Source organism: Pseudorca crassidens, chromosome 4 (assembly GCF_039906515.1).
Source record: "Pseudorca crassidens isolate mPseCra1 chromosome 4, mPseCra1.hap1, whole genome shotgun sequence".
In the NCBI taxonomy this organism is placed as follows: Eukaryota; Metazoa; Chordata; class Mammalia; order Artiodactyla; family Delphinidae; genus Pseudorca; species Pseudorca crassidens.
In genome coordinates this window covers 66211863-66229981 of record NC_090299.1, presented here as the reverse complement: position 1 = coordinate 66229981, position 18119 = coordinate 66211863, and the positions used below count along the sequence as shown (strand labels likewise).

General features: G+C 42.8%; 2 protein-coding genes across 7 annotated transcripts in view; one reads left to right on the top strand and one right to left on the bottom strand.

The window, feature by feature from the left end:
• The window catches only part of ATP8A1 (ATPase phospholipid transporting 8A1), a 235562-nt gene extending 231439 nt beyond the window's left edge, over nucleotides 1-4123 (top strand). For all 6 annotated transcript variants that reach the window (XM_067735836.1, XM_067735834.1, XM_067735838.1 and 3 more), the window contains 2 exons: nucleotides 1780-1871; nucleotides 3083-4123. In XM_067735836.1, coding sequence (XP_067591937.1) covers nucleotides 1780-1871; nucleotides 3083-3180 — 190 coding nt within the window. In that variant the 3' untranslated portion in view covers nucleotides 3181-4123. The remainder of the gene's footprint in view (nucleotides 1-1779; nucleotides 1872-3082) is intronic.
• Nucleotides 4124-11786: 7663 nt separating this feature from the next.
• SHISA3 (shisa family member 3) lies at nucleotides 11787-16716 on the bottom strand. The gene is made up of 2 exons (XM_067735843.1): nucleotides 15882-16716; nucleotides 11787-13262 (listed from the first exon to the last, which is right to left on the bottom strand). Exons 1-2 carry the CDS (start codon nucleotides 16156-16158, stop codon nucleotides 12823-12825), a joined length of 717 nt encoding a protein of 238 aa, XP_067591944.1. The 5' UTR covers nucleotides 16159-16716; the 3' UTR covers nucleotides 11787-12822.
• Nucleotides 16717-18119: the final 1403 nt, after the last annotated feature.

Sequence of the window (18119 nt, the reverse complement as noted above, 5' to 3'; positions counted from 1 at the left end):
ATAATATGAAAGGGGCAATTCTCACATCTGCCTTCTTATCGCTTCCATAATTGTAATATTAAAGTGTCATGTCGTAGTATTAAAGTATCATGCATTCAGGAAGGCCAGCCCGAAACCTGGAAAACGTATTTTGGGAAGAAGAAGCTCTAGCATGATACATTGCCGTCCTCTAGTCTTCTGTAGTCATTTCAGTTTTAAACACCAGAGACTTGCCAAGCACCCCATCCAAGATGCTCTGCTAACAACATCAGACCACCTGCTGCTAAAGCTGCCGACTTCCTCCAAGCGGTTACATATTTTAGTGTCCCTGTGAGTCCCCGGGTCTGTAACGGTAGATCATTTTAAGAGCAGAGTAAGAAAAGTCACTCTGTAAAAATGGCTCCTTCTCATTCCCCATATCTGTTTATTTCACTAGCAAAAACAAGCTTTACAAATTGTTGCAAAACCACTGGAGTTTTAAGATTAATTAGCTTTCTTGCCTTAATTCCCAGTGACAATAAAATATGTCTAATAAATAGCAGTTAACACCGCTAGACTTTTAAAAATGTGTGTAAGACTACTACAGATGTCAACATTTCTAAATATTTTATTTCAGCAAAAGCCTAAATGTTTGTGTAATTACAATGAGTTCATTTTGCAGATGATCCTTTTTTTTGCATATGATAAACATTGTTCCCTTTCGGGGTCTAAAAAAATTGGCAAAATACAGAACTAACATAACTTACAGCAGTTAACTAAAGCTTTAAAGTGGGGAAACTAAAAGATGGAAATTTGTCCACTGAGTCAATTCCAGTGATTAAAACAAAATTGCATAAACATTTGCTGCAACACATGTGGATTATTTATTAGCTCTTCATGCTTGTTATGTGTTTGATATCAAAGCAAAGTTTTATAAATCAGCCAATGGAGAAACGGCATGATTGGGAGGATTGATGATGTTTAAAAGTGCACTTTGGAATTATTACTCAAATTCATCTATCCGACAAGTATTTGACTCCCTACTGGGTGAAACACTGTTCTGTGTGCAGGGGAGAAAAACAGATGCATTATTTCTTACATTCTGCTTTTAGAAGTTACATAATTACATGGGTTTGTTTCTGCAGAGAAGATTCTTCTAAACGTTTATTGGAAAATGTGTTTTTTCTTGTCACTTTACCTAGTAAATTATTTTCTGAAAACAGCTTTTTTATTTTAAAATGAAATTAAGGAACACATTTCATTACCATATTAGAGTGGTAATGGAATTTTTCTAATTAAAAAGTCTGTGAAATTTCTTCTTTGCATAATTTTTCAGATTTCTCTGTATAACTAAAAAAAATTATTTTACACCAGAATATGTGCAAAGTAGGAAAAAGGTATAGTAATGGTTAATTTTTTTAATTCTAAAATGCCATGCTTGCTATATGTAGTAAATCTAAATTCCAAGATTTTAGAAGCCACTAACACAACTGGTAGAGTTTGTATTTTTTATTAATTATATTGTGCAGGTTCTGTGTCTGTATTTGACTTAAATATAACTGGGGGTGGGGAAATCTTTTGACTGGACTACTGGGGACAAAACTCTCCTTAGCTGTCAGGGGGGGAAAAAATGGCCTCAAAAGTATCCAGTACTTGAAACCTCATTTGCTGTCTGAGAAAATGGGGTTGAAATAATCACTAGACTCCGGATTTCTCAAGCAATCTTTTGTGTCAGTCTGACTCTCTCTGGTGGTCCTGTGGGCTCTCTGGGTTCTCCACCGAGTTGATAATTCATTTCACACGTTTGCACCTGTTCTGCAGCCTCACGGAGAGGGCGCAACTGCTCAAGAATGTCTTTAAGAAGAACCACGTGAACTTGTACCCATCAGAATCATTGCAACAAAACCTGCTCCGTAAGTATTTGAGTTCTATTTTTTAAACACATCCTCTGCCATTACCTCATAGGATCTGAGAGCAGTATTTTAACTTTAGAGATATTTAACTATTTACAGTTAACACCTAAAACAAGTTTTGCACATTTGCAACATGTTATGTAAATAGCAAATGTTTAAAGAATCCTTTGACCACAGCCATCTCACTTTCAGCAAAAGAGATAGAGCATTTGAAAATCTTGCTGCTTTCACTTCAAGAAAAATATTCCGGCATGCCCCTTGTTTCCTTAAGTCTTAAAAAGAACCAGTGAAATAAATCTTAACTCTTAAAAGCTCACTCTGTATTGTTATCTTTCCTACTTGAATAACTTTGCAAGAGCCTTTTCAGCTTTCATACGCAATGACATGTATGTGAAACATCGCACAATTGAAACATGTATTTTCCCCTTCAAAAATATTTATGAATATTTAGAGTTGTAAGAAATTATTAGGTATCGCACCCTCTTAACATTTCAAGGATCTAAAAAAGAATATAATATATAAAGCCCTGTGGTAAATGTATGTGTGTTAGTAATATATCATTTGTTTCATGTTATTTCCACATGTAATTTATTTTCATTTATATATGCTCATGTTTAATGCTTTTGCTCTTTATACTTCAAGAGGCCTTTTCTAAAGATGTGATTCCCTTGGAGGTCATTTCTTATCCCCAAGCCCCCTTGGACCAGGCTGGGGCATGAGTGAGTTTATTTGTAGATGCTGAACGCCCAGAATAATGTCTTCTGAGGGAAGGAGAGCACGCTTCCACTATTCGAAGTTGTGTGTGTTTATCTCCTCCTCTCCCTTGCTTTTATTCTTCCTTCCCTCTCATCCGCCTGATCTATATGGAATACACGCACCCACTTGACTGCACTCCCCACCCCTCTGCTAGTCAGGAAGCAGACATTAGAGGGGCTGGACTTGAGATGCTGAAGGGAGAATTGAGGGGGGCCGAGAGCATCTGTTCGTCTAGGGAACACAGCTCCTAGAATCTAAGCTACCATCATCTCACTCTTCATTTTGCAGTTGAGTCTATACCTTTTACAGACATTAAAAACTAGTGTCTTCATGCTTTTAAAGGTGGGAGGGATGCATTAGTTCCCCAAGTTAGGAAATGAGCGCTCAACACTCAGAATAACAGAGATTTCCAACGACTTCAAGATGACCATTTCTATATTATCTTTAACTTACAGACGGGTATGCTTTCTCTCAAGATGAAAATGGAATCGTCTCACAGTCTGAAGTGATTAGAGCGTATGATACCACAAAGCAGAGACCCGATGAGTGGTGACGGGGGGAGGGATGAGAGGCCAGCTCTGACACATCTCGAAGGGGAGCTCCCAGGTCTTCACCAGAATCTGCTGACCAATTCCAGCCTGGTCCAAGGAGGGGAAATGGATCTGAACTCATCTCATTGACTGACATTCAGATTCATGTATATTATAGACATAAGCACTGTGCAACTACACTGTAACACCATCTCTTTCAGATTTTCTAAAGTATTTACTAAGTCTTTGTAAACAGAAATGGAAAATGACCTTGTATCTTGCCAGAGTGTTTTCTTAAACTGAGAATAGGTCAGCATTCTTATGCTGTTACTCTGGGGCTGCCACTAACTATCAGTGTCTTGGATATACCACAAAGCGACCGACCTTTACAAATCTCTAAAATGGTAGTAAGTTAAAGGGACTCCTTGATATCCATTTTAGATTTCAGAATATGCTGAGAAAAACCAGCCTTCTTACGGAAGCGACTCACTGAGCAAAATTTCTAAACAAGACATTAATAATAATGTGTTTGTGTCAAAAATTGTCACTATAAATGTTTGCCAAAGAAGTTTAATAAATGTCTTTGTCATTCAGTAGTCATTTGCCCAGAAATTTAAGAGAAGGTTTACCTCTAGTTCTGCTGTAAGATCTGCATGCCTGACTTTACAAATCTAAGAGTGATTTGCAAAAACGAGTACTTCAAGGCATTTGCTACTAAAATCTGTGATGTTGCACCTTTAGCCTTACAAATGCTTCTTTCTCGTTCGTCTTGTCTATTTGTTCAAGTTGCAGTGCACACGTGGTATGTGACTGTCTTTATGATACTGATTTTTAAAACTGTATTTATGTCTCCATCCTTTCTAATGAGGTTTCATTGTCATTTAGATTTTTCTAACAACCTGGCTTCTGCTGTAGACTGATGTCATTTTGTCTTCCAGTTTTCTCTTTTAAGAAAAATACGCTTCCAGTTTTCTCTTTTAAGAAAAATACGCTTACATATCTTATATGTAATATCTTACATATAAGATATTACATATCTTACAAGTGAGATTCCCAATGCTTCTGTCCAGGTGTTTGGAATACCATGTTGGATAAATGCATGGGCCTTTGTAATGTCCGTAGACTCAGCTTGTGTCCTGTGTTTTGGTTTTCCCTATTACTGCCCACTCGAGATGCCTGCTGTCCTCAATGGCACGCCCAGTGTTATGGTGACTGCCCCGTACATAAGACTGAGAATGACTTCACAGTTCACTAGTCAAGCAGCTCCCAAAATTAGTCACACACTGCTAATTGGGACAAATAAGTAGTACCTTTTACCCATTTTAAACACATCTATTGTACTCAAGCCTATAACTTTACAAAGAAAAGTAGATTTTTGTTAATATGCTTTAAAATGTGTGTTCAGCTTAATTATTTTCAGCATTTTCAAGACATCTGAAAAGGCCTATTTTGCCACCAACAATCAATGGTGAAGGGGCTGTTTAAAAACCACAACCAGTTTTCTACACTATTTTTAACATAATGCTTTCATGTGGAAATAAAAAGAATTCTAGCTTTCAGATACACCTCAGAGATTGAAGCAAACTTTTTGCCTTGTATTCAAAAGCCTGTTTGCCTTTAAGTGGACTTACCAGCAAAATTGGTACAACTTCCTCTTAAAAAAAAATAAGTCGACTACAAGTGAGAAGACAGGAGATTTTCAAATCACTCCTTGAGTTTAATAATTCCCATCTTTTTCGTCCTTTTTCTCAATCTAGATTTAAAATTCAGCTATATATTATTTCCTTCTCTGTATTTTTAGCTATTTAGTTACCTGTATGCCTCCCACATTTTCTACACATAAGAGAGGTTATAACATACATAATTTGAACTTAAAGGGGACAAGGAGTTGACATACTTCACTCCCCAGACCCTTCCCATTTGGGGATCAGATTAAGAAAATCATAAATTCAAACATCTAACAAGACCACAGGCGTAAGGGTCTAAGATCATGTTCAAAATTCAGATTTCACAGTCTTTGTCTACTGAATCACTATTCAGAGCAGCTTTTCTGGGCCTCCATGATGAGAGTTGAGGTCAAACCACAAAAAATGAAAAACAAAAATCAAGTACAACGAATAAGGATTTTTTAAAAAGAAGCAGAATGAGGTACATCCCCCTGGAGGAACACTTCATAGCAGTTCCAGAAAAGGGCTGCTTCCATTTCCCCTCACCTCATAGGTGACATCCTTCCCCAAAACTTTAATATCAAAATGTGATGAGTGTCATAGAACTGAATTTTATGACTTAAACGAAACGCTTTATTTTTATCCTGAAACTGGATCGTTTCTGTGGAGCCCTTCAACATGAGTGGAAGACTCATGGTTAATCATGTGGAAGATCATGATCTGAAACATGACTAATTTATGCCTTTTGGTCCCATGGATCTATTTTTGAATTATCAACATTAAGTCAGTCTCTTAGCTTCTTGGGTGGGAGTTGGGAGTAGGCAGCACGGAGTGACCACCTTGGTACAACTTAAAAGATAACATTGCAATTGCAGTGACTTTGTAGTGTTCATTAGAGAAAACCCTCTGATTCTTTAACCTTGGGTGGGGGAAGTAACAGAGTTTTACCAGGATTAAAATAAACAGTTGAGGTGACTTTTAACCTGTATTTTCTGAAATAAGGGACACTCTTCGATTAAAAAGTCCCTTGTTGGAACTCCGGCAAACGCTAACACCGTTGCTTTACAGTGTTTACAATTCGGAAAATACTACTTACTGCAGAAAATCCTCATTCATTTCACCCTGAAAAGCTAGAGGTTGCTTCTTTAGTGTCAACTAGTACACAGTGATATTGAGCATGAACTTTCTAAATGTTTTACATACTCATATAAAAATATATTGGTATCTCCCACCCAGAAAGGTGCTGTATGGTAGAAATTATTAGCAGGAAAATGGTGTCTCTCAGGAATGTAGTAAATTTTAAATGACATATGTGCTGCCTACCCTCCCACACGCCACTCTGTCTGGCGTGAGCCTGCTTCAGCAACGTGGCAAAGTTAATTGAAAGCTTTTTCTAATGAAGTCAGGTGATCGTGTATTCTATTCAGTCTTAGCCATTTACATGAATTGTATGATCATTGAATGGACTCAGCGATTCCTCTTAATTTCCAGGGGAAAAAATGAATTCAAGAAATCAACACTTATTCTGGTCATAACATTTTATATTTTAATTTTGCAATTCTGCATTCTAAATATCCAGTATGAAAGTCACATGATAGTTCTGCATTTTGTGCACGGTACAGCACTTATAATCTGTCATTTAAATATTCTTTCAGGAAACGAATGCCATTCTGAAGGTACTAGATTGCATATTCACAATTTTTTATTTCTAAAAATGTCATCGTTATTACAAAGCTAAATAATCATTGGTGTTTATTTTTGTGCAGTTTGCCCTTTGATGTTTCCTGGTTCTAAAACTTATATTACCAAATAAGTCTATAATTATGTACAAAATTCATTGAGAAAATTCCCACCCTATTCACATCATATGAACCAGACCTATGGAATTCTTTTTTGTAAATTATTTAATGTAACACCATGCAGTTCGGTGCCTAATAAATGCTTTTTAATGATCAGCATTTCTATAATGCCTCTTAAAGAGACCATAGTCTGATTTTTCTCACGTTAAAATAATTGAAGTCACTTGTGAAACTGTTATACTTTGCTGCATTTTAATTAGCCTTCAACAGCTATTAAAATGGAATGTAAGTTAAATTTTGAAGGAAAGGAAATAAATGTTTTCCATTTTTCGTCTTGATTTATTTTCTATATGAGAGCAGCTGTGTTTTTGATAGGTTTATGGTTTGCATGAATTAATATGTAAAGTGGCTTAGGCCAGTGCATGGCTATTGCTGTAAATCTTGATGTTTATTTCTGCCTTATAAAAGTCTCTCATGGCCTACCTGGAATTTCATATTCAGTGGACAAATTAATTGGTCCTCCACACAACTTTTTTTTAATAAGTAAATTATTTTACAAACAAATTTGAACTAATTTAATTGAGACTTTTGTTTAGCTTGCCTCTAAGAACTTTTCTTAATAAAGCTCACAAAACTTCTCAGCAAATAAATCTCCCTTAAGTAGGAAAAAAAAAAAAAGCTAGATTTCATACTTGCTTACTTTGAATTAACAGCAACTTTCCATAGGTAAATCTGCTCTTGCAAAGATGTGAGCAGAATATTTAAAAGTATATATTTTTATGTTTCATGGTTCTAGACTAGAAGCCATAAATGCAGTAAATACTGTTTGTTGTTTGTCTTACTACTTCAAGCTTCATTTTTCACATTTTCAAGTTTATTAGGTTAAAAAAAGCAGCCTTGGAAGGCAGCTACTATGGAAAATTGCAGTTTGCATTAAAGATAAAATAGTATTTTCAACTCCATGAAAAACCATTCCTGCTGAAACTGCTGTAGAAATTGTGAAGCTGCATGAGTGGAGAGTATTGAATCTGTGATTATAGTAGTTTTCTCAGGTGTGTTTATCTCGATGTTCAATGCACTGTTTTATAAATAGTTATTAAAGTCGAGTAATATTCAATTCTATGCAGTGTTATGTGTCATTGACCTTTTGTGAATGTGCATGTTTTAAACGGCAAATTTTAAACATTTTGTTCCTGATTGTTGTTAAAAATGAAATAAACTTTACCATTACATTAAGAAAATTGTTCAAGATTTAATTGCTAGTTTTAGAAACTATATTGCTTTATAAAACCCTCAAATCTGCTCTAACTATAGTCTGAGAAGGTGTATCTGTTTAATAACAATATTAACATTTTGTTTACAACCCCAGTGATATACAAAATATCCCTGCATTGTAATCCCATTCAACCCAACATAAAGTGGGGTATATTAGCTCTAGTTTTGTATGAGCTGGTAGTGTTGATAATTAAGTATCAAAAAAACAATTTTTAAAATAAAATTACCATATTTTGATTCTTCAGTCAGAAAAGCCTCCCAGGATTGTCCTCATTACAGATTTAAATCGGCCTCTAAGTCAACAGCTAATTCACAGCTCCTTCCTTTCACATAGCATGAATGTCTTCAGTTTTCTAAACCCACCGAAATTTTTTAAGTATATGAGAAAGTGGCCGCATTTAGCTAATAAAATTTGAAGGAAGTAAAACCAGAAGATACTAAAATTGCCACGTGAGACAAAAATACAGGAAACATTGGAAACGTGGACAAGAGCTTAATCAAAAATAACCATTGTTCGGTAAAAGGAACTGAAATGCAATTTGGAAAACTGCTAGAACAGGATTAGTTCACAGGCAAGCGCTGGGCAAGCAATGTGAGCAGCCTCTGGTTTCATAAGAGCGAGGGGCAGTGTGTGCTTTGCTGTCTGGGGCCCGACTTCCTTTCCCACCGCCTTTCCAAGGGCAACGATTGAGTGTGGGTCCCCCCCCGCCCAAGCAAAACCACAGCAAAACAGTGTTCAGAAAAGTTACCTGTGAATTATGTCAAATATTTTCACATTCAACTCCATCCCCCTTAAAATAAGCACTGTCATCTAATACCACCATAAGGAAACAGCAAACTTGAAATACATTCCCATAAATTCAATGCGTCATCCCCATTTAAAGTTTGTTTTTATGTGCTTATGGCATCTCAGACCTAAACCTTCCATTTCAGTAATACAGAGCCACTCATTTTAGTGAAGAAAGATCTTCCGAACCTGGATCATTTCACTAAAAAGCTAATAAAAATTGTTGGAAAATGAAATCTTTTTTACTGTTCAGTCTTTATTTCAAGTACAAACTATATAACCAGCAATTCGAATAAAAAATTCTCTGTCCGAATAATTTCATTAATAACTGTTTAATTGCAATTTTGAAAGTGTTATACATAAAAATATGGGACAGTTTGTTCCCTTAATAGTTAAGTAAGTAAATCCTTATTTTTCCTGAACATATCCTAAGTAAGCTTTTTAGGTTATGCACAGGTAAACTGATCTGGACCCAGTGAAGTGTATCATACTCCTAATTGTGATTGTATATATTTTCAGGAAACTTTTTGGTTATCTGGTTTTAGAGAGAAAATTTCCTATAGATTTAAGTCAATCTGGCAAATTCTCCACCATGAGGAATAGCTAAGAATAACATCAATGAAAAAGAAACAGGTGGGAAAATAAGAGGGAACACCTATGCATTTGGACAACTAAAAATACAATGTGTTGGGTTTGGAGTGAATAACCATTTTAAAGCAAATTTATTAAATACATTTTTCTAAAGCAGATGATAAAATAAATCCACAGGCCATGAGTGCAGGGTGGGAGGGTGCTCTGTCGCAGTTAATAAGGAGAAGTTGGCCAGGTATCGAAGGAGCCCATGGATTACCAGGGACTAACTCTATCAAACCGTCGGGCCATTTTCTCTGTCCCCTGCACTCCAATCAGCGTTGGATCTGCCCTCCCACAGAACTCAGTCCTGCATTTATATGCTGGGATATTTCATCTGCTTTCTACTGTGTATCGTGGACTTACTACACAGCTCCCTACCCTCTAGATTGCAAGTGATTTGAGAGTGCTTCTGACTTCTGATTCGTCAAGACAACCCTCAGCAATAGGGTACCATCAACATCTTCATTTCACAAATGAGAAAACTGAGACACAGTGATGTAAAGTCAGTTGCCCAAAGTCACTCAGCTTATGGGAAACAGACCCAGGAAACTAACCCAGACACTCTGACTCCAAAATCCATCTAAATCACCCTCTGCTCTCTCAAGTGTCTCAGGTATAAAGGGAGAAATGTTTGTCCTCTAGTGTTTCTACTTGTGCTCTGTATTAGTCTATGTTCTTATAATGTAGCACCAATCCTATTGATGGTTACAATCCCCTCTATCTGCAGGGTATGTACCATATTACAGTCAATCACTCCTCCCCAAACAGATTTTCTGAAAAGTAGGTTGGATAATTTTTTCCTGAGAAAATTAGGCCTTCTAGGTACATGCCATAAAGTTAATGTAGAGTTTCAAAGCAGACTGCCTGGGTTCAGATCCTGGCTCTGTTATTGTTGACCTTGGGCACAGTGTTCAACCTTTCTGCTTTGCTTTCTTTAGCTGCAAAATAGGTGTGATAATAGTCCCGACTTACGGTTTGTGAAGATTAAGTGATACACGCCATACAGCACACACGTGGTTCTTAATAAATGTTACCCATTATTTGCATAACTACTTTTCAAAATATGGAACTTCTGTTTTTCAGAGATCCTACAATGCATGGGACAGTCCACCCAACAAAGATTTGACGTCCAGGGGCATGACTTTGAAATGTCCCTCCATTCCTTTCGGTGGAAAAACCTAATCCCATCGTACTGAAAGAGTGTTTTCCCCACTGCCTTAACATACACTGAATTTTCCAGATATGAAACAACTGTGCAAATCAAAAGAAGACCGAACTTTGCTTCATTTGGAAAAAACATCACATTAACAGCAGAGCGCCTCTGGGGTGTGAGTTGCCAGTGTAGCAAACCTGTTCCCTTGCTGTTTGAATATGGTTATGCATACAGCTCCAGGACTGACTAGCTGCGGGACCTTGGGCTAGTTACTACACTCCTGCATGCCTCGGTTTCCAAATCTATGAAAATAGGAATTATAATACCTCCCTGTTGCATTGCTTACAGATAAAATGAGTTAGTACATGTAAATATTTAGAATAGTGTTTGGGTCATAAAAGCCCAGTAAAGATTAACTTTAAAATATCAAAGGAGCAGAATGTAACAAACATAAATAAAGCCAGCCTAATAACACAGGAGTGAGTTCCAGAACTTCTCACAAATGTTTATCCTTTCACATTCAGCCTTTACTCCCTCCCTCCCTCCTTCCCTCCTTCCTCCCTCCCTCCTTCCTGCTCTCCCTTCCTGCCTTCCCTTTATTCCTGGATTATTGGGGCTATCCTGGGATACCTGGAAGTCAGGCCACTGTTAATTGAAAGCAGGGGACTAGAAGTCAGAGCTCCTCTGCCATCAGAGTGGGCAAAGGCATAGTATCTTCCAACTTGTTTCCTCAACTAGAAAGCAAAGGGCAAGGCCAGATGACTTTCCCTAGGTCAGACTTCCACCTCTAAGTAGCTGTATTTGACAAGAGCTGTTGAGGATGTCATATGATGGTATGAATTCATATAAACCTGGGTTTTCAAAGGACATCCGTAAGGGACAGGAGGCAACAAAACTGAAGGAGATGAGCCAGGTCGGGGAGACCGGGCAGGAGGCTGGCAAAAGGCAACTGTCCTCTCTGAAAAGGACCTCCTGACCCCCTGCCAGAGCAGGACCCTTGGTGCCGCACCTTTTCCTGCCACGAGAAGCCAAAACTCAGATTCTTATGAGAAATGTCCCAAGTTTTAAATCTATGCAAATAACACATCCGAGGGCTGAAGCCCACAGGCTGATACCTCCATAAAAATTCACTTCCTTGGCTGCTTTCAGGAGTCCCGCTGCAGAAAATAGCTTTCTAACGCAATTCAAAATCAGTGTAGGATTTTTTTCATTTCAAATTATGAAGTGTTAGGCAAAGACATTTCCTTTTATTGAATAGCAAAGAGTATCATTAAGACGATAAAATGAAGCACTTTGATCTAAACTTTCAAAGAGATTTCACGAAAACATAAAAGATTTTATTTATTCTAATCCAGCAGGATATATATATGCCCAAATATTTAGTCATCAGACATGGAATTCAGTGGCACTTAAGATACATAATATCAGATGATTATAGCCAAAGCTGGACTTTGAACTCCACACTTATTATTAACATAAAAAATTACAGTGCGACTACTAATTAGTACCGTCAATGTGGTAAATACATTAAATTACAAATCTTTACATTTGTACATAAGTCATTTTACAAATAAATGTTTTAAGACCCAACTGTCCAACTTTCATTTAAACACTAAATGTTGCTGAACAAAAAGTCTGCAATAAATACTCCCTCGGGTGGGTGGGGGAAACGCTTTTACAAAAGATCTCTGTTACAATGAATATCTAAGTAAATATGTAAAATGTTAACTTCTCATGTGGTTATTGAAATCTTGTATTCTCAAGACGCTCTTATATTTTAAACAAAATTTAGCTATTAATTTAAAAAGTAACTGTTCCCATGATGCTAATATTATTCACAGTTAAGTTGCTCCCCAAATTATAAATAGGTTGTTCACTGTCCCCTCAGTTTACTTAGCAATTAATTTTTAAGTGAACCTTCAATAATTACAATCAGGTATATTTCTTGGTTTATTTATATATATATTTGTATTATCACTCACTACACAACTTATAATGAAAAAAGAACAACGTAGGCCTTTTCTAAGCAGGATAGCTGAGTTGTCCAATAAAACATCTTCAGCCAATTTGTAACTTTAAAGTCGGACTGCTGCCTATTTTGAATAAAAGTAACATAAATTGAAATGTAATAGTCACCATGTTTTCAAAGACAGAAAGCGATTCTCTAACAGCCATTCTGCGACTGGAGCCAGGAACCTCAAGATTAGAAGGTGCTGTATTTTCCTTGCGCTTTTCTCCATGACATTGCTGGGTTCAAGGGAAATTTCCTCAGAAATCCTGGTGGCCGTGGCAGCAGCGTCCGTGGGTCTGCCGTTGCACTACGCGGTGGATCTGTAGCCATGCATGGCCTGTCAACTGGAACTGAAGTCTGGACAGCTCTTCCCAGGCAGTGGTGGTTCCTGCTGGAGTGGGTAAGCAAAGTACTGGGGTGACACCAGGAAACCGGACGGTTGGGTCAGGTGGATTGGGTGGCCTGTGGTATAAGGCGGGGGTGGTGAGGGCACCAGGCAGCCTGGCTCTGCCCTGGCAAAGGAGAACCTTCGGATGGAGCCCCCTGTGGAGCTGGAGCTGGTGGCTGTGCTGGACTGCCTGGAAGGTGCCCTGAGGTTCGTGGAGGTCAGGATCATGGGAAGGGTCTCCGTCTGATAGGTGCGGAGCGAGAAGCGAATTGGCTGCTGCGAGGGCTCCTTGGGTCTCAAGCAGGTGCAGCAATAAACAGCCACTAAAGAGCCCAGAACGATGAAGGCGATGAAGATGGAGCCAACGATCAGGAAGGGAACGTACACAGGCTCTAAAAGGCAAAAACAGGCACAGATGCTGGGACTAGAGTCTCCCAAACTCTGGGCTGCTTGGGGGTGGGAGGTGGGAGGTCCACATCACCACCCTTGTCAGCCCAGCTTCTCAGAGCCTGTGACTGGCAACCTCTGAAGTGCAAACTGTGATGATGGAATATTCTTGTTCCTAGCAGGGAGGAAGCAAACTGATACTGTAGACTCTGTTAGCAATTAGCCATCACACTGCACATCTGGAAGTCGGAACAGACTCTATCCTCCTGTTCACGCACTGGGGAGAGGGAAAGGATGAGTTTGGGGGGTTACTATAACACTGGTTTTCAATCTGGGTTTTAGTAGTTTTATCACGGTGGGGCTCTTAAGGGCTCTAAGGCTGAAAATCCTATCCAAGAATCTCCAATCTAAGCAAAGAGAGCTGGGCCTGTGAAATGAAACCCCCGGGAATGTACAAGACTACAGAAAGCACAGGATAAAGAAATCCAGAGTGGGCCCCAATTAACTGTGTCTCCTACTGCATCACAAGTTGTCACCTCTGAATACTTCTTTCCAGAAACAATTTGGGATGCCTCCTCCAGCTGCCATGCTTCTGCCTCCCAATTCCCACCCAAATTCTGGGAAGGTCAGGCCGAACCTTGGATAGATCGTGATGCAGTTCTTGGTGTTAGTGGCCCAGACTTTCCGGGAGAGCACCCGGAGTTAATCAGAGTTAACCCCAGTTTCCTTCTCTACATAAGGCAGACATAAAATTTCCTACCCCGGAGGCACCCCCGGGGCACTGCTCCAGGTGTGTCCCCTGCCTGATAGAGCCACGCTTGGATGCAAACCTCTGGCTTAGAGGTAGATGAAAGCAAGCCTGCGCTGACAGGCCCTACTGTGTGCCTGGCTCTTTCGTATTTATTGTCGGATTCACGGAGACCCGGTGAGGTGGGCGTGATACTCTCTGTTTTCCAGATGTGGAAGCACATTGGAGAGTTGTTGACTTTCCCAAAGACACCCAGGCAATGAGCGACAGGTAACTATCCACCCCGAGATCTGTGGGCTCCTGGGTGTAAGCTCACCCACTCTGCCCCATTTACCAGCGCCCTGTGGAAGGCAAGTCTAAAGGGACGAACTACTTACTCGGCACCTTGCTAAGCATTCATGCACTCCTTTAATGCGCAACCTAACTCCTCTGAGAGCTATATGCCCATTTTAGAGTTGAGAAGAGGCCCAGAGAAGTTAAGTAACTTGCCCAAGGTTACAAGCTGGCGAGCAAGAGAGCCACGGGTCCTGAGACTTCCTCAGATCCCACCCAGCCTTGGTGAGAGAGGAGACTGCCTCATCTGCTGCAGAGCTCGCCCGAGGAGGCCGGGATGGAGTCCCTGCTGGAGGCCGGGCACTCACGATTGCTCTGCAGAGAGCAACCGGGCCCCCCAGGGTGAGTGGAGTAAAGCCACGGAAAGAGTTTGTATTTTCCTAACAGGCCAGGCCGGCCTAGAGTTCTCTCCTTTCCACTGAACATCTTTTTCCCAGAAGCCTCTTCCCCAATCCTGCAGATTGGTATTTTGCCCTCCAAAGTTAAATTTCTTGGAAGTCTAATGGGGTTCTAAGGAAGGGCAGGCCCCCCTTTCCTCTGGGTTGTCAGTCTCAGGGGGACCGGGGCTCCAGCGCCATCAATTACCTCTCCAGCCTCTCCCCGTCTTTCCCAGGGACCGTCTTTTGCCGGCCTCAGACCTCCGCTCCGGAGTTCTGGGGTGTCGCGGCCCTTAGCTCCGCCCGCTCCTCCGGTTTCCCGGCCATAAAACCATCGCCTGTAGCTCTAAAGGGTTGCCCTGAAGTTCCGATTCAGGTGGAAAACTTTTTTCTTTTTTTTTTTAAGGTGTAAAATCTCTCTGCTGGGATCGTGATTTATTCCGCTCTGAAGTTAGTGGAAATTTGACCCGCGTTTTCCGATGTGAGAATAGGGGGCGGGGAAACCCCTGCGACCCCGGTTTCTAAATCTCCAGCTGGAGGACCTGGGCATTTCTGAAAAGCGTGACAATAGGGGGTGGGCCGGAGAGGGTAATTCGATGCAGAGAAATGAAAGGAAGTCGGGAGAATAGGGCAGCGGCTTAGAAACGCTACCAAAAGGCCACCAAAAAAAAAAAGTGTCTGAAGTTCCTTACGCCCGTGAGGCTACAGATAAGCGCGCCCCAAGAGTTGCGTTCCCTGCGCCATGGCCACTTCTCAAAGCTCCCGGAGCGCCCAGGGCGCGCGCTGAGGCACCCTCACCGTCCTTTAAAACCCAAGTCCAGCCTTGCGCTGCCCCTACAGCCCTTGTCTGCAATGTCGCGAGCGCCCGAGGCTCCCGCTCTCTTCCCCGGGGTCACCGGATGCAAGCTCCGCGGTCCTCACTGTCCCTTGAAATTTTTCTCTTGGGCAGACCCGCGGAAACCGCTTGTGGCGGGAATCGGGACTGCAAAGGAATAGGGCCCGACCTGAAACGCGACCACCCACTCCTCCCTTGATCCTCCCACCTCTAGCCTCCCCTTTGCTCAGACCCGGGAAAGCCTGGCGCGCCTGTCCGCGCGCACACCGGCCGGCACACACGGCAGCCCGGGCGGCCGGGCGGGGTCTGCCCCCCGTGGGCCCGCACTCACGCGCCGTGATGCCGGGGTGCTCCAGCTCGCCGCGGTCATTGGTGCAGCCGCCCTGCTCCAGCCTGGCGTCGGCCGCGGCGCAGCAGTAGCGCAGCGCGCACGATCCGCAACAGATGGTGGCGTCCAGCGTGTCGAAATCCTCCGGGCACTGGAAGCCCTCGTGGTAGTTGCCCTGCACGTCCACCCAGCCGTGGCAGTACTCTCCGGACTGCTGGGCGTCCGCCGGACCCCCGCGCAGCCAGCCCAAGAGGAGGCAGAGCGCCAGCAGCGCCCCCATCGCCGCGGACGCGCTGGGCGGCCGAGAGGGGCACGCGGCTGGAGAGCGAAGGGCTGAGCCGGGGCTCCGGGCGCCCCGCGGTTCCGCCTCCCCCCGGGGCGCGGCCTGGGCAGCTGCTCCGGCGGCCAAGGCCACTCCCGCGAGGTTTAGCGGGGGCCAGAGAGAAGGAAGGGGCTGCACGGCGGGCTCCACAGGCCGGGGGTCGGCATGGTGCGCGGGGGCGAGTGGGCAAGGGCCGGCGGAAGGCGCCAGCCGAGGCTGAGGCTGGGGCTGCTGCAGCGGCCCTTTGCCCGGCTCATAACGCTCCCGGCGCGAGGGGCGCGCCCAGCCCTCGGCCACCTACCGCCCCACTCCTCAAAGGAGCCATCGCGCCCGGGTCTGGCAACTCCCGGGCCGCGCAGTACCCCGACTTGCGTCCGTTGCTGGGTCCAGAGCGGAGCCCGAAGGCAGGAGGATGGGAGATGCCCTCGTGCGGAGCCCCGGGACAGGCGCCCCCCCCCCTGCTCCCCGCCCCTGTCTGTCACGGGAGCTGGAGTCCGCCTGGCCGCGGCCAAGTACAAACGGCCTCCCGGTTGCTGACAGCTCTGCCTCCACGGCGTCCTTTAAAAAGGAAGAGGGAGGGGGAGAGAGCGAGGGTTAAGAAAGAGTCCGCCTCCGGGGCGCGCCGCCGGGGCTAATCACAGCGGGCGCGGCGCGACCGCCGGTCCTGTGCGCCCTCTGGTTCGCGCGCCCCCCTCCGCCTTTCCGGGCCACCCCCGCCCAGCACGCTTCCCCAGGACTCTACCCTAAACCTGGGGCATCAGGCCCTCTCCACGCACACCTTCCAGCTCTCGCACAGCCCAGCAAACTCCGCAGAGGGCCAGGGCCGCCGGGTCTCTGCATCTATCCACGCGCGTTAGCGCGCGGGTGGAGACCAGGGCTTTGCTTTTTAGGGATGTAATCAAAAACGAACTCGGTAACTGGGGTTTGTAGAATCTTCTGTCGTCTGTTGCACAGATCTGGCCTCGTTCCTGGGACACCTGTTCTGAGAGTTCTGGGCGGATAGCATACTTTCTAGGGCCCGCCCACATCTGCGCTGAGTTTTCCACCTAAGTTTCCACTTTTTCCAGAAGGGACGGCACATTTTCACAAATGTACACACACTCGCACTCTCCCCCGCCCCCCTAACCCGAACGCCACCGGGCGAAGAATCGCCGGTCACCTCCGCCTGCCGAGGGCAGCTCGCAAAACCTCAAAGAGCACGACTTCTCCATTCGCGCCCGCAAAAGAAATAAAAGAACAAAATTAATGATAATTGAGCAGATCTGAACTTCTGTTCGGGCAAAGAAACACATTTATTTAAATGATGTGTCCCCCGTGTGCTATTTTCAGGGGCACTGCTCCTTTGGCGGTGTAAGTGCCTTATGAAACTGGCGTTACGTGAAACCTGGGCTCAACTCAAGAATTTATTTTTACGGCATCCTGAACTTCCTGTCATCGTTTATTCGTACGTGTGAATATGTCCCGCGTATCTCCACCTATTTGTCAAACACGCTGAATGCCCGTGTCACTGATTTAGCTGTTGGCAAGTTGAGTGAAAGAAGACAAAGTCTGCCGCGCACCAGCCATAAAAGTGTGCGGTCAAAAGCGTTCACCAAGCCCGCGGCTTCCCGAGGGTCCGAGTTCGTTCACAGAAGCATATTTCTTTTTTTTTTTTTTTAACTCTGAATGAAACGGTTTCTGTTTTAAAATGTATGCTCAAGGATATTCCAAGTAAATAATCACTTCTGATTTCTGATTTTAAATATTGGGATTAGCATTTATTTATGAGAATGTAAAAATAATGCCCAACATTTCAGATGTTAAATAGAACTGTGTAAATATTTTATTGCTTCCTTAGATATTTCTTGGGACAATAATATGTTATTAAGTAAAACCAAATTAAGTTCAGACTTTTATCCACAATGAGACAGTTTTTCTTG